Source organism: Belonocnema kinseyi, chromosome 9, assembly GCF_010883055.1.
Source record: "Belonocnema kinseyi isolate 2016_QV_RU_SX_M_011 chromosome 9, B_treatae_v1, whole genome shotgun sequence".
NCBI lineage: Eukaryota > Metazoa > Arthropoda > Insecta > Hymenoptera > Cynipidae > Belonocnema > Belonocnema kinseyi.
In genome coordinates, this window is record NC_046665.1 from 106,997,125 (window position 1) to 107,011,208 (window position 14,084).

The window sequence follows — 14,084 nt, forward strand, 5'->3', positions numbered from 1 at the left end:
TTCGGTTAAAGATTCATCGCTGTAGTTGAATTCTGATTTCTTTTTTTGTAAGTTTAAATATTTTGTTGAAATTTTTTTTTTTCAAAGTTATTTTTTTCGTCTGAAAATTAATCTATGTGGATGGAAATTCATTTATTTCATATAAAGTTCATTCATTCGTTTTTCAACCGAAAATTTAACTATTCCATTTTTTGTTGTAAACTCACCTTTTTTATTTGATAATTCAACTATTTGTTTAAAAAAATATATATTTTATAGAACCGGGTAGAAAACTTAATTATATTCTTGAAAATTCGATTTTTTTTTATAAATAATACTTTCAAGTGAAAAGTTATCTTTCTTAATTAAAACTTGAACTATTTGCTTGAAAATGTACATTTTTTAGCTAAAAATTCAACAATTTAGTGAACTTTTTTGTCTATTCTTGACTAAAAAATCTTTTCTGGCGGAAAAATGAATTGTTTTGTAAAAAAAATCTTGCATTTTTGACAGAAAAAGCTGTTTTTGATTTGAAATAAAGCTGGTTATTAGTTAAAATAGCAACAATTACATTTTTCATTAAGAATTCATCTTTTATGATTGAAAACTTCAAATATTTGGTTGAAAATTTAATTGTTTTATTGAAAACTCGTTTTTTGTTGTTGAAAAGTATTTTTTTTTGTAACTGAAATTTTATATTTGCATTTAAAAATTCAACTATCGAGAATTTCAGTATCCGGGAATTTTGAATTGACGGCTGCTTCTAATTTTGGTATTATATTTCCAATATTTTATTTTTCGATTATGAATTTAACAGTTTATTTGAAAATTAATCTTTTTGGTATAATTCAACCATTTTTTATTTAAAATTAAAATCTTTTTTAGTGGAAATATCAATTATTACTATTTTTTAAGTTAATCTTGTTGAAGTAAAATAAATTTATAACAACAACATTATTAATATTAATTATTATTAGTTGAAAATTGAACTAATTTGTTAAAATTTCATTTTTTGGTTAAACATTCCTGATTGTAGCTGAATTCTGATTACTTTGGTTGTAAATTTAACTATTTTGTTAAAAATTATTGTTTTTTTTTCAACATTTTTTCACCTGAAAAATAATCTGTGTTGATAGAAATTCATTTATTTGGTACAAAATTAAATTTTTCCTCGGGTGGTAATTCATTTTTGAACAGAAAATTTAACTGTTCCATTTTTGTGTGCAAATTGATCTTTCTTAGTTGATAATCCAACTATTTGGTTAAAAATGCGTGTATTTTATTGAACTTGGTAGAAAACTTAATTATTTTCTTAAAAATTCGTTTTTTAAAGTAGTATTTTTTAAACTGAAAATTTACCTTCTTCTTTAGAAATTTAACGATTTGGTAGAAAATTTATCTTTTCTTGTTAACAATTCGTCTTTTTGTAATCGAAAAGTAATTTGTTAATTTAACTATTATTATTATTACTATTAAATTTAACTATTCGCAGCATATTTTTTTAGTTAAAAATTCAACAATTAAGTTAATTTTTTTTCCTTTCTGGAAAGAAAAATCGTTTCTCACGGAAAAATTAACTATTCTTTTCAAAATTCTTCGTTTTGGAATAATTCAACTGTTTTTTTATATAAAATAAAAATATCTATCAGCTAAAATACCAACTATTCCATTTTTCATTGAGAATTTATCTTTTATGGCTGAAAACTTCAACTACTTGGTTGAAAACTTAATTATTTCATTGAAAACTCGTTTTTTTTTTTGTTGAAAAGTAATTTTTTTAACTAAAAATTTATCATTTTATTTCAAAATTCAACTATAGAGAATTTTATTATCCTGGAAATTTTTATTGATGGCTACTCCTAATTTTGCTAATATTATATTTCGAATATTGTATTTTTCGGTTAAGAATATAATTTTTTATTTGAAAATAAATCTGTTTCGGTTGAGGATTAAATCACTTTGTTTAAAATTAAAATCTTTTTTAGTTTTAAATATCAATTATTACTATTTTATACATTAATCTTGTTGAAAAAAATAATTTTACAACAAAATAAATATTATTAATTATTATGGATTGAAAATTTTTAGTTGATCAACTATTTGGCTGAAAATGCATGTATTTGATTGAACTTGGTAGAAAAGTTAATTATTTTCTTGAAAATTGTTTCTTTTCTCAAAAATAGTTTCTTCTAAACTAAAAATGTATATTTCTTATTTAAAAATTTAACTATTTGGTAGAAAATTTGTATTTTATGGTTGAAAATTCAACAATTTAGTTGACATTCTTTTCCTTTCTTGACTGAAATACTTTCTGGAGGAAGAATTCAACTATTTTTTATTTAAAATTAAAATCTTTTTTAGTTGAAATATTAACTTTTACATATTCTATTAAGAATTCATATTTTTTTTTCTTAAAAATGCAGCTATTTCGTTAAAAATTAATTTTAATTGTTTAAGATTCATCAATTTAGGTAGAAATTCATTTTTGGCCAAAAAATTTAAAAAATTTTCATAATTTAATTTTTCTTTTAAGTTAACAAATAAACATAAGAAAGACAATTTCAAATGGTTGAATAGATGGTTCTTCGAGAAATTTGTAAAATTTAGAGTCTAAAATTTTTATATCGAATTTTTCATCAATAGGGAACGATTCAGATGACGATGACGATCCCGAGGGTTGGGTTATTTCATCAGAATCCTGTGGATTTCTGAGTATCGGTGCAAGATACGTGAGAGAAGTTTTTCCAGGGGAGATTGTAGAATTGACACGCGAGGGTATCAAGACTATTGATATCGTGGAGAGGCCAAACAATAAGCCACAGGCTTTCTGCATCTTTGAATATGTCTACTTTGCAAGAAGCGATAGTATTTTTGAAGGTAAGTGTCCAAATTTTTCTTGAAATTGATAATAATTACAGGATGTCTACTCAAATCCTGAAAGAAAATTCCCCGATAATTCCAGGTTTTTTCTCCAGGTATCTCAAGTTTTTTTCCAGGTGTAACTTTTCACAATACGGAGCCATTTCAATATTTCGAATTATTTAAAATAATGAATTATAAATAATATTTTTTTCAGTTTTTCAGGATTCATGTAATTTATATTCTTAAATATATTTGAATCATTGTCTTATTATATAATTAAATAATACTAAAAAGAATAACAATTAGTTTCTTGAATTTGCATCTAAAATATTGAATGTTTCCAACCAAAAATGGATTAGCTAAATTTACTAATGCAATAATTAATTTTCCACAAAAAAAATTGAAACAAATGTAAAGAATTTGTAATTAAAATGATGAATCTTCAACTACAATAGATACATTTTAAACCAAAAACGTGAATTTTTAATAATAAAGTTTATCTTTCAAGCATATTTTTTTTGACCGGGAATTTTAGAAATTTGCAGAAGAAAAATCTGTCCACTTTCGATTTCAACAGTTTTTAAATAATTAGTTGAATTGTTGTTTTTCAATTATGCTATTATGTAGCTTGCAATGCGTAATTCAACATTTTTTTACTTGAAAAATTTTCCCTTAAAAATTTTTATTTCCAAGCTTACAATTTTAATTAAAATAATTTGTAAACATTTGAACAAATAAAAAATAAAAGCCTTTGATGTTGGAAATTTTTGATAAAAACAGTTTTGTTTAATAAATAAATAAATTTTTTTAATTCATCTGTAATAAAAAGTGAACAAAAACGATTTTAAACCAGGTCAAAATTAAAGAATTTTCAGATTTTAACGTTAAAACTTAAACAAATGTGTAGGTGTGACTGAAAGTTTATAAACTATTTTCAACTTAAAAATAACTTCATGATAATATATTCTTAATTAAAGGATTTGATTATATTTAAAATATTGTCTCAGTCTAAAATATTCAATTTTTAACCCATTTAATTTGAAATTTTTAATTAAAAAAAAGATTAATTTTTGAATATTTAGCAATATTTGGATTTTTATTTGAGAAAAGTAAATTGAGACCAAATATTTAAAAGTAAAGAATTTTTAATTGAATTGTTTGACATAGAAAACCTGGAATCGTTAAAATTTCGAAAAATGCTTAATTTGTAAGTGAAATTTTTAAATTTTGATGTATAATTTAAAAATAACATTTGTAGAAACAATTTGAGTAATCTTAATGGATATTTAGGAGTTTTAAAATGATTAAAAATTATCATGCAAATTTTAGAAAGTTTTCTTAAAATCTTCTAGATTTTTTTGTTAAAAATTTTCTTTAAATATTTGAAAAACTTTAAATAGTTTCTTAAAAAAAATTTCAAAATGAAAAGTTATTTTAAATTTTCCTAAGAATCTTAATAAAATGTTTTTATTCTTTTGAAGCCTTTCACAATTCTTGAAAAGAATCTAATTATAAAGAAATTTTCTAAAATTTGCAGGATTTTCCGAAAATTGTAGAAAACATTCAATTAATTTTAACAGATATTTAGAAGTTCTGAAAAAATTTTCAAAATAATTTTAAATTTAAAACAACTTCCTGATTTGTCAAGATTTTGAAAGCAAATTTTAAAGCTATCCAGGATGTTTAAACTATTTAAAAAGAAAATAATTGAATTTCTAATTTAAGAAGTGTTCAGTTAAAATTTTTTCAAATTTTCAAATAAAATGATCTTTAGTTAACTGGAATACTTGAATTTTCAACGGAAACGAGGAATTTGCAAACAAGACGATTAATTTTATATAAAAAATACCATTTTTCAACAAAATACACATGAGTTTTCAACGAAATAGTTGAATTTAGGTCTAAAAAGATGAATTTTTAACCATAACTGGAATCGTTAATTTTCTCCATTGAAACAATTAATTTTTAACCAAACAAAAAAATAATTTTTAACAAAATAGTTAATTTTTTAATCAAATTGATGTATTTTCAACTAAAATGATTAATTTTTGATTGGAATAGTTAAATTTTTAATAAAAAAATGAATTTTTAAACAAAAAGAATAATTTCTACAAAAAATATGAATTTTCCACTAAATGAGATTAAGTTTCAACTAAAAATTAAATAGTTAAATTAAAAAAAAAAATGTTTAACCAAAGAAATGGATTTTTAAATAAAATGATAGAATATTCAATTGGTTACAAGGACTAAATTTTAAAAAAGATAAATTTTCAATTAAAAATGAAACATTTTCAGTAAAAAAATTAATTTTCAATCAAACTAATGAATTTGTAATTAAAATGGTAACCAAAAAAACGAATTTTCAACCAAAAAAATTAATTTCTGCCAAAAAAGACGAATTTCTAAAAAAATACTTGAATTTTCACCTTAAAAAAAGATCAATTATCGACTAAAAATGGAATATTATTCAAAGAATTGAAAATTTAAAGTGTTTTCTAGAATTCATCCTGAATTGTTTTTACATTTTTTGGAATTCTTTTCAAATTTTTTAATTCACTTGAATACTTCTAAATATACTCAATTGTGTTTAATTTAATGGATAATTTAAGATTTTTTAAAAAATTCTTATTCAATTAATCGTAATCTCTTTTAACCTCTCCTTGAATTCTTGGCAATTTTATCTAATTCTATCAATTATTTTCATATTTTAAATTGTTATCAATTGATATGATTTTTTTTTAATTCACCTTAGATTTTTACGAATTTCATATAATTCTTCTCATTTATCTCTAAATTCCTGTAAATTTATTCCTAGTTTACGAAAATTAATAGAATTTTTTTATTTACAAATAATTTTCCAATTATTTTAAATTCTTTTGAATTTAATATGAATTGCTTTGTTGTCTTTTGTCACTTCTTTGTTTATAAGTGAGTAGGGCTTTAAAGAATTAAAAATTGAAAGTGTTTTTTTAGAATGCATCCTGAATTCTTTTTACATTTTTTGGAATTCTTTGCATTCTTTTTTAATTTACTTGAATTCTTATAAATTTCCTCAATTCTATTAAATGTAATAGGCTTTTAAAATTGTTTAAAAATTCATATTTAATTAATCGTAATTTCTGCTAACCTCACCTCGAATTCTTAGACATTTGATCAAATTCTACCAAGTTGTTTTCATTCTTTAACATTGTTATTGATTCATTTTATTTAAAAAAAATCAAATCGAATATTTATGAATTGCATCTAATTCTTCTCGTTTACCTCTAATTTCTTTAAAATTTTTACAAAACAAAAAATTTGTTAATTCTTTGGAATTCTTTTGAATTCAACTTTAATTGCTTTGTAGTCCTTAGTTACTTTTTTGTTTATAAGTCAGTAAGTTTTCAAAGAATAAAAAATTTAAAATGTTTTTTTAGAATGCATCCTGAATTCTTTTATATTTTTTTGAATTTTTTAAAATGTACTTGAATTCTTCTAAATTTACTCAATTCTATTTAATTTAATGGATTAATCAAAAAAAGTTCATTCTTATTCAATTAGTCGTAATTTATGATAACCTCACCTTGAATTCTTATAAATTTTATCAAATTCTATCAATTTTTTCATACTTTTAAATTGTTATCAATTCATTTGATTTTTTTCTTATTCACCTAGAATTTTTATGAATTGCATCTAATTCTTCTTCTATACCTCTAATTTTCTCTAAATTAATTTCAAGTTTACGCAAATTAGTATATACTTTATACTTACAAAAAAATTTCCAATTCTTTTGAATTTAACTTTAATTCTTTTGTGGTCTTTAGTCAATTCCTTGGTTAGAAAATAGCGAATCTCTTGAATTTTTTAAAGTTTTTATTTAATTGATCCTAAATTCTTTAAACCTCGGATTAAATTTTTATGAATTTTATCGAATTCTTCTCCTTTAGATAAATTCCTCTAAATTAATTCGCTGTTTAGGGCAATTAATGGAATTTGTTTATTACAAAAAAAAATTGTCCAATTCATTTGAATTGTTTTGAACTTAATTGGAATGATTTGAAAATCGTCTGAATTTGTTACCCTTTGGTCCCTATATTTTATTCCATAGGGACTGTGAGGCCTGGTTTTATCGAAATTATCAAAAAATGAATTGTATAATTTTCAGGTCAAATGGTATATTCGGTAAGAATGCAGTGCGGAAGAGTTTTGGCTCTAGAATCACCAGTTCAAGCTGATATCGTCAGCTCTGTTCCAGAATCTGGAACTGCTGCTGCACACGGTTATGCCAGACAGGTTTGTATTATTTCTATTTACCCGCCTCAAAGACCGTTTTATGGTATAAAATTATTGCTTTTACGAAAAAAATTCAAATATTTGTAGTGAAAGTTGACCGGAAATGACCGGGAATTTTTTGAGACCGGGATAAACCGGGAAATTTATTTCTTGACCGGGAATTTTACAAATTTTCAGAAGAAAAATCTGTCTTTATTTGAAGCATTTTAAGGGGTTTTAAACTATTTAAAATTAAAATAATGTAACTTTTATCTTGAAAGGGGAACTTTCAATTTTTTAGAAATTTATAGTTGGAACTAGAATTACTCCAGATTAATAATAATTCTGACTTAGAACCGGAAATGTTCAAATTTTAACAAATTCCGAGATAGTACTGGAAATTTTCAAAAAGGAACAAAATTCTGAATTTGAACAGGAATTTTTCCAAATAATTCTAATTCTAAATTGAAACAGGGAATTTTTTAATTTTAACCAATTCTGAGTTGAAATTGGTATTTATTCAAAATAATTATAATTTTTCCTGGAACAGAGATTTTTAAAATTTAAGTAAATCCCGAGCTGGAACAGAGAATTTTTCTCAAGAGTGAATTCTAATTCGAAGTTGAAACGGGATATTTTCAAAAAAATTAAAATTATGAGTTGGAACAGGGAATTTTAAAGAAAATTCTAAGACGATTTACGAATATTTTTCATCTTTGGCAAAACCCAAATAAATCAAAAATTATTTTTCGAATTGTTATAATAAATCCACGTTGAAATTAAATTTTGAGAATTGAGAACAAGTAAATAAGTAATATTACTTTGCTTTAAAATCTATATAAATATCATTTTCATAAGATTGTAGAGAAAATAAAAAAAAAGAGTTTTGTATAAATGAGATGTGCAAACAAAAAATCTCTACGTTATTAACTATTTCTTGATTTTACTCGATTCTTCATTTGTTTTTATTTTATAATCTTATGAAATTGTAACATTTGCCTTTAAAATCTTGTAAAGTCTTTCTCGAAATTTTAGGAAATCGTTTGATATGATTAAAAACTTTTTTTAATTTTCTCTTAAAGTTTATTTTTTAATATAAAAAATTATTTAAAACTTTCGCAAGAATATAAGGGAAATTCTTTTTTTTCCAAATCTTTTCAGACCTTCTAAACCTTCTAATCTCTAGAAATTATATAAAGTTTTCCTGCACTTTTTATTTATTCTGCAAAATTTTAAAAATTGCCTTAAAATCTTTGAGATTCTTTTGTGACAATTTTAAAACCTTTTTAAATAATCTCTTGAAATTAATTTTTTGAAATAAAAAATTATTTTAATTTTTCCTAGGAAGCTGAAAAAATGTCTTTCGTTTTCGTGAAACTTCACAAAATTCTTAAAAAATCGACAAGTTTTAGTTATTAAGAAAATGTTTTTTATCTTTTGGAGTGTTCCACAATTCCTAAAAAGCTTGTAATTTTTTTTTGGATATTTGCAAAAATATACATTTTGTTTTAAATTAGGTTATTGGTATTTGACATCATTTTAAGTTCTATGTGAATTTTTAATCTTTTAAAAAATTCTAAATATCTCTTAAAATGTTTCTAATTTTTTTACAATTAATAAGTGTTTAATTGTTATTTATAAATCCAAATTTGAAGAAAATTTGTTTAAATTCGCAGGATTTTCTAGAATTTGTAGAAAAAATTGAATTAATTAAAAATTTATTTAGAAGCTCTGAAAAAATTTCAAAAATAATTTAAAATTTGCAAAAATTTAAAACAAGTTCTAGATTTCTTAAGATTTTAAAATAAAATTCTAAAGCTTTTCAAGAATGCTTGAACTATTTGAAAAAAAAATCATTTAATTTCTAATTTAAGAACTTTTAAGTTGAAAAAATTTAAATTTTTAAATTTTTTATGTTTCTAGCCTAAAATAACTTTATTTACTTAAAACTGTTCAATTGAAAAGTGTAAGTACCTTCTAGTTTATACGAGTAAATTATTGAGCATTTGACTAAAACATTTTTGAATTAAAAAACTTTTAAACTTAAATTTTAAAAGTGTAAAATTTAAAAAAAATTTTATTGACCGGGAAATGACCGGGAATTTTTTTCTTTGATTAAAACGGTCACCCTAGCAATTGTTAATTAAAATTGTTTCAATAATAAAAACAAGCTGTGCAACAAAGCTTTTTTAGTTTATAATTAAACTCCATTTTATACACATTTACTGTCAAAAAGATCAGTTTCAAGCAACAAAAAGGAGCTAATTCTGCACGAAAACATTTATTACACTAAAAACACTATTTTCTCACAATTTTCTGCTAAAGTCATTATTTCTTTAATTTCTTTTCAACAAGATTTTTTAACTTTTTCGCCAAAAGTATGAATTTCAATAAATTGCATACATTTTCCACAAAAAAGTTCAATTTTCAGCCAAATTGATATTTAAAAGAAAATGATTTTATTTTTAAATTAAAAGCATTTAAAAAGAACCAAAAAATATGAATTTTCAACAAATTATTTCAATCTTCAACACTTACATTTTTAACCAGAAAAATTACTTGTCTACCAAAAATAATAATTATTAACAAAATAATTAAATTTGAAATAAAATTGTTAGATTTTCTACTGAATAAAATAACTTCAACACGAGTTTTCAATCAAAACACTTTAATTAAGTTTAATTTTTAACCGGAAAATGCGAATTTTCAACAGAATTTCATGTACAAAATTCAATTCTACTTAATTCAATGGATTTAAAAAAAATCCGAATTTATATTTCCTTGATCGTGATGATTAATTGATAAAATAAACAAAATAATTTCAAAATATTTGAAATATGTATTTTTGGTTATTTTAAGAGATAACAAAGAAATTTTTAATTTTTTTAAGTCATTTAATGTGATTTCAAAGGCTTTGAAATATTTTAGGGTATTGCAAAAGATTCTCATACATTTTCAAAAGCTTTAAAAAGTTTCAAGGAATTTCTAAAGATATATTAAAAGATTATTTGTTATTCATTTCATTGAATTTTTCTCATTTCCCCTGAATTCCTCTAAATTCCTTCAAATTTTACTGAAATCAATTACATTTTTTCGATTTTTTAAACCATTTCCAATTATTTTGTTAGAAATTAATAAGTTTCCAAAGATTTGAAGAGGTTTAAACATTTTGCTTGAATTTGCGCTAAATTCTTATTAATTTACCCTGAATTCTTTTCAATTATTTATAATTCTCTTGAATTTTTTTAATTTACATGAATTTTATGAATTCACTTAAATTTTTTTTAATTCGCGTGAATTCTTCTAAATTTACTTAATTCTGCTAAATTCAATAGGTTTATGTTTTATTTTTAAAAGTTTGAAGTTTTGAACCTCTAAATGCACTCAAATTTTACGGAAATCAATGGAGTTTTTTAAGTTTTTAAAATTATTTCCAATTCATTTGAATTTTTTTAGCCAATAGTCACTTTTTTTCTGGAAATTAGTAAGGCTTCGAAGATCTAAAGATAATTGAATTTTTTAATTCACGCTGAATTTATATTAAGTTATCCTGAATTTTTTTAAATTCTCTTGCTTTTTTTAATTCACGTGAATTCTTTTAAATGTACTCAATTCTACTAAACTCAATAATTAAACAATTTTTCTTTTTAGTTTAAAAAGTTTTTATTTAATTGATCCTGAATTTTTTTTAGCCTCACCATGAATTCTTAGGCATTTTCTTAAATTAAATTTTAAAATTATTTTCAATTCATTTGAATTTTTTTAGTCAATAGTCATTTTTTTGTTAGAAATTAGTAAAGTTTCAATGATTTAAATAAGTTTGAATTTTTATTTGGAATACACTCTGAATTATTATTAATTTACCCTGAATTCCTTTAAATTTTTTTTTATTCTCTTGCATTTTTTAAATTTACTTGAATTATAAGAATTCACTTGATTTTTTTTATTCACGTGAGTTCTTTTAAATTTACTCAATTCTGCTTGATTCAATAGGTTTTTTTTTTATTTTATAAAGTTTTTATTTAATTGATCCTAAGGTTTTTGAACCTCGTCACTTTATTTGTTTTAAAATTGTTTTCAATTCATTGGAATTCTTTTTTAAATTGACCTGGAATTTTTACGAATTTCATCGAATTCTTATCGTTTTCCTGAAATTCCTCTAAATTTTCTCAAATTTGAGGGAAATCAATTTAATTTTTTTAATTATTTCCAATTCATTTGAATTGTATTTAGCCAATAGTCACTCTTTTGTTAGAAATTAGTAAGGTTTCAAAGGTTTTAAGAAGTTTAACTTTTTTTGGAATTCACTCTGAATTATTATTAATTTACCCTGAATTCAAGTGAATTCTTTTAAATTTACTTAATTCTGCCTAATTCAATAGATTTTTATTTTTTATTTTTTAAAGTTTTTATTTAATTGACCTTGAAGTCTTTTAATCTTGCTATGGCATCTTAGGCATTTAATTACTTTCTTTCGTGTTTTTAAAGTGTTTCCAAATTATTTAAATTCTTTTTTAAATTCACCTGGAATTTTTATGAATTTGATCGAATGCTTATCGTTTTCCTGAACTTTCTCTAAATCCTTCAAATTTTAGGGAAATCAATTAAATTTTTTCAATTAAAAAAAATTATTTCCAATTCATCTGAATCGTTTTTAATTAATAGTCACTGTTTTGTTAGAAATGATTGAGGTTTAATAGATTTAAAGAAGTTTGAATTTTTTTAGAATCCACTCTGGATTTTTTTTAATTTATCGCGAATTCTTTTTAATTCTTTGTAGTTCTCTTGTGTTTTTTTTTTAATTTACTTGAGTTTTAAGAATTTAAATTTTTTAATTCACGTGCATTCTTTTAAATTTACTTAATACTACTAAATTCAAGAGTTTATTTTATTTTTTATTTTTAAAAGTTTTTATTTAATTGATCCTGAAGTCTTTTAACCCCGCCATGATATCTTAGGAATTTAATTACTTTTTCATATTTTTAAAGTGTTTTCAAATAATTTGAATCCTTTTTTAAATTCGCCTTGAATTATTATGAATTTCTTCCAATTCATTTGAATTGTTCTTAGTCAATAGCCAATTTTTTGTTAGAAATTAGTAAGGTTCCATAGATTTAAAGAAGTTTGAAATTTTATTTGGAATTCACTCTGAATTATTTTTAATTTACCCTGCATTCTTTTGAATTCTATTTATTTTTTTAAATTTACTTGAATTATATGAATTCACTTCAATTTTTTTAATTCAAGTGAATTCTTTTAAATTTACTTAATTCTGCCTAATTCAATAGATTTTTATTTTTTATTTTTTAAAGTTTTTATTTAATTGACCTTGAAGTCTTTTAATCTTGCTATGGCATCTTAGGCATTTAATTACTTTCTTTAGTGTTTTTAAAGTGCTTTCAAATTATTTGAATTCTTTTTCAAATTCACCTTCAATTTTTATAAATTTTATCGAATGCTTATCGTTTTCCTGAACTTTCTCTAAATTCTCTCAAATTTGACGGAAATCGATGAATTTTTAAAATTATTTTAATTATTTTCAATTCATTTGAATTGTTTTTAGTATAGTCACTTTTTTGTTAGAAATTAGTAAGGTTTCATATATATTTAAAGAAGTTTGATTTTTTTTTTAATTCACTCTGAATTATTATTAATTCATCCTTAATTTTTTTAACGTAAATTCTTTTAAATTTACTCAATTCTACTAAATTCAATAGTTTATTTCATTTATTTTTTATTTTTTAAAGTTTTTATTTAATTGATCCTGAAGTTCTTTAACCTCACCACAAATTTCTAGAGATTTAATTAAATTCAATTTTTTTTCATATTTTCAATTTATTTTTTTAATTCAACTCGAATTTTTATAAATTTGATCGAATTCGAATCATTTACCTGAAATTCCCCTTTATTTATTCGATATTTACGGAAATCAATGAAATTTTTGCGAATAATTTTTTTCTTCATTTCTTTTGAATTGAACTTGAAATCTTATAGATTTCTCCTGAATTTTTTACCCTTTTAGGCCAAAAAAGTACCCCTTGATTGTCAGGCCTATCTTTATTTTTATAATTTTCCAAGTTTAAAATTTTTCTATTTTCTCATTTTAATCTTGCAGTCTCAGATTCCTTTTGCCGAGGTTCTCTGCAAGAATAGGTATGTGGGAAGGACGTTTATTCAACCTAGCACTAGGCTGAGGCAGCTGGGAGTAGCGAAGAAATTTGGAGCCTTGTCTGAAAATGTCAAGGGAAAGAAATTGATTTTGATTGACGATTCTATCGTGAGAGGAAACACAATTGGGCCAATTATTAAATTACTCCGAGACGCTGGCGCCAAGGAGGTGAATAAACTTAAATTTTAACTTATTAGTACCGGTTTACCATTTCAGAAAAATTCACCATCATTCTCGCGCTATGGGAAATTAAAATTTTAACAAAATCGTTCATTTTTAACTAAATAGTTGAATTTTCAACGAAAAATCTAATGCATAATTAGTCATACAAAAAAGATTTGAAATATCAATATAAGAAGTTAAATTTAACAAAAAATGACGAATTTTCAACAAAACAGTTGAATGCTTAAACAGAAAAAAATTAATTTTCAATCAAAAAGATGAATTCCTTACAAAAGAGATTAATTTTTTAACGCGGAATTATGAATTTTCAACCAAAAAGTTAGTTTTCAATGAAGTAGATCAATTTTCAACGAAGGAGATTAATTTTCTGCCAATAAAGACGAATTTTCAGCGAAATGGTTACATTTTTAACCAGAAAAAAAAAAGATTTTAATGTTGAATCAGAAAGAGTTGAATTCATCCAAAACAGACGAATTTTCAACAAAATAGTTACATTTTTAACCAAAGATGAATTTTTAACTAAAATTATGAATCTTCAACCAAAAAAGTAAATTTTTAACAAACTAGGTTGATATTTTCTTTTTTTTTAGTTGAAAATTAACGTTTTTATTGACAGCTCATATTTTCGGATTAGAAATTC

At 22.5% G+C, this 14,084-nt stretch overlaps 1 protein-coding gene across 1 annotated transcript in view; it reads left to right on the forward strand.

Moving 5' to 3' along the window:
• The window catches only part of LOC117179499 (amidophosphoribosyltransferase-like), a 47,951-nt gene that overhangs the window by 28,138 nt on the left and 5,729 nt on the right, over window positions 1–14,084 (forward strand). The window contains exons 5-7 of the mRNA XM_033371367.1: window positions 2,623–2,856; window positions 6,986–7,113; window positions 13,208–13,429. Coding sequence (XP_033227258.1) covers window positions 2,623–2,856; window positions 6,986–7,113; window positions 13,208–13,429 — 584 coding nt within the window. The remainder of the gene's footprint in view (window positions 1–2,622; window positions 2,857–6,985; window positions 7,114–13,207; window positions 13,430–14,084) is intronic.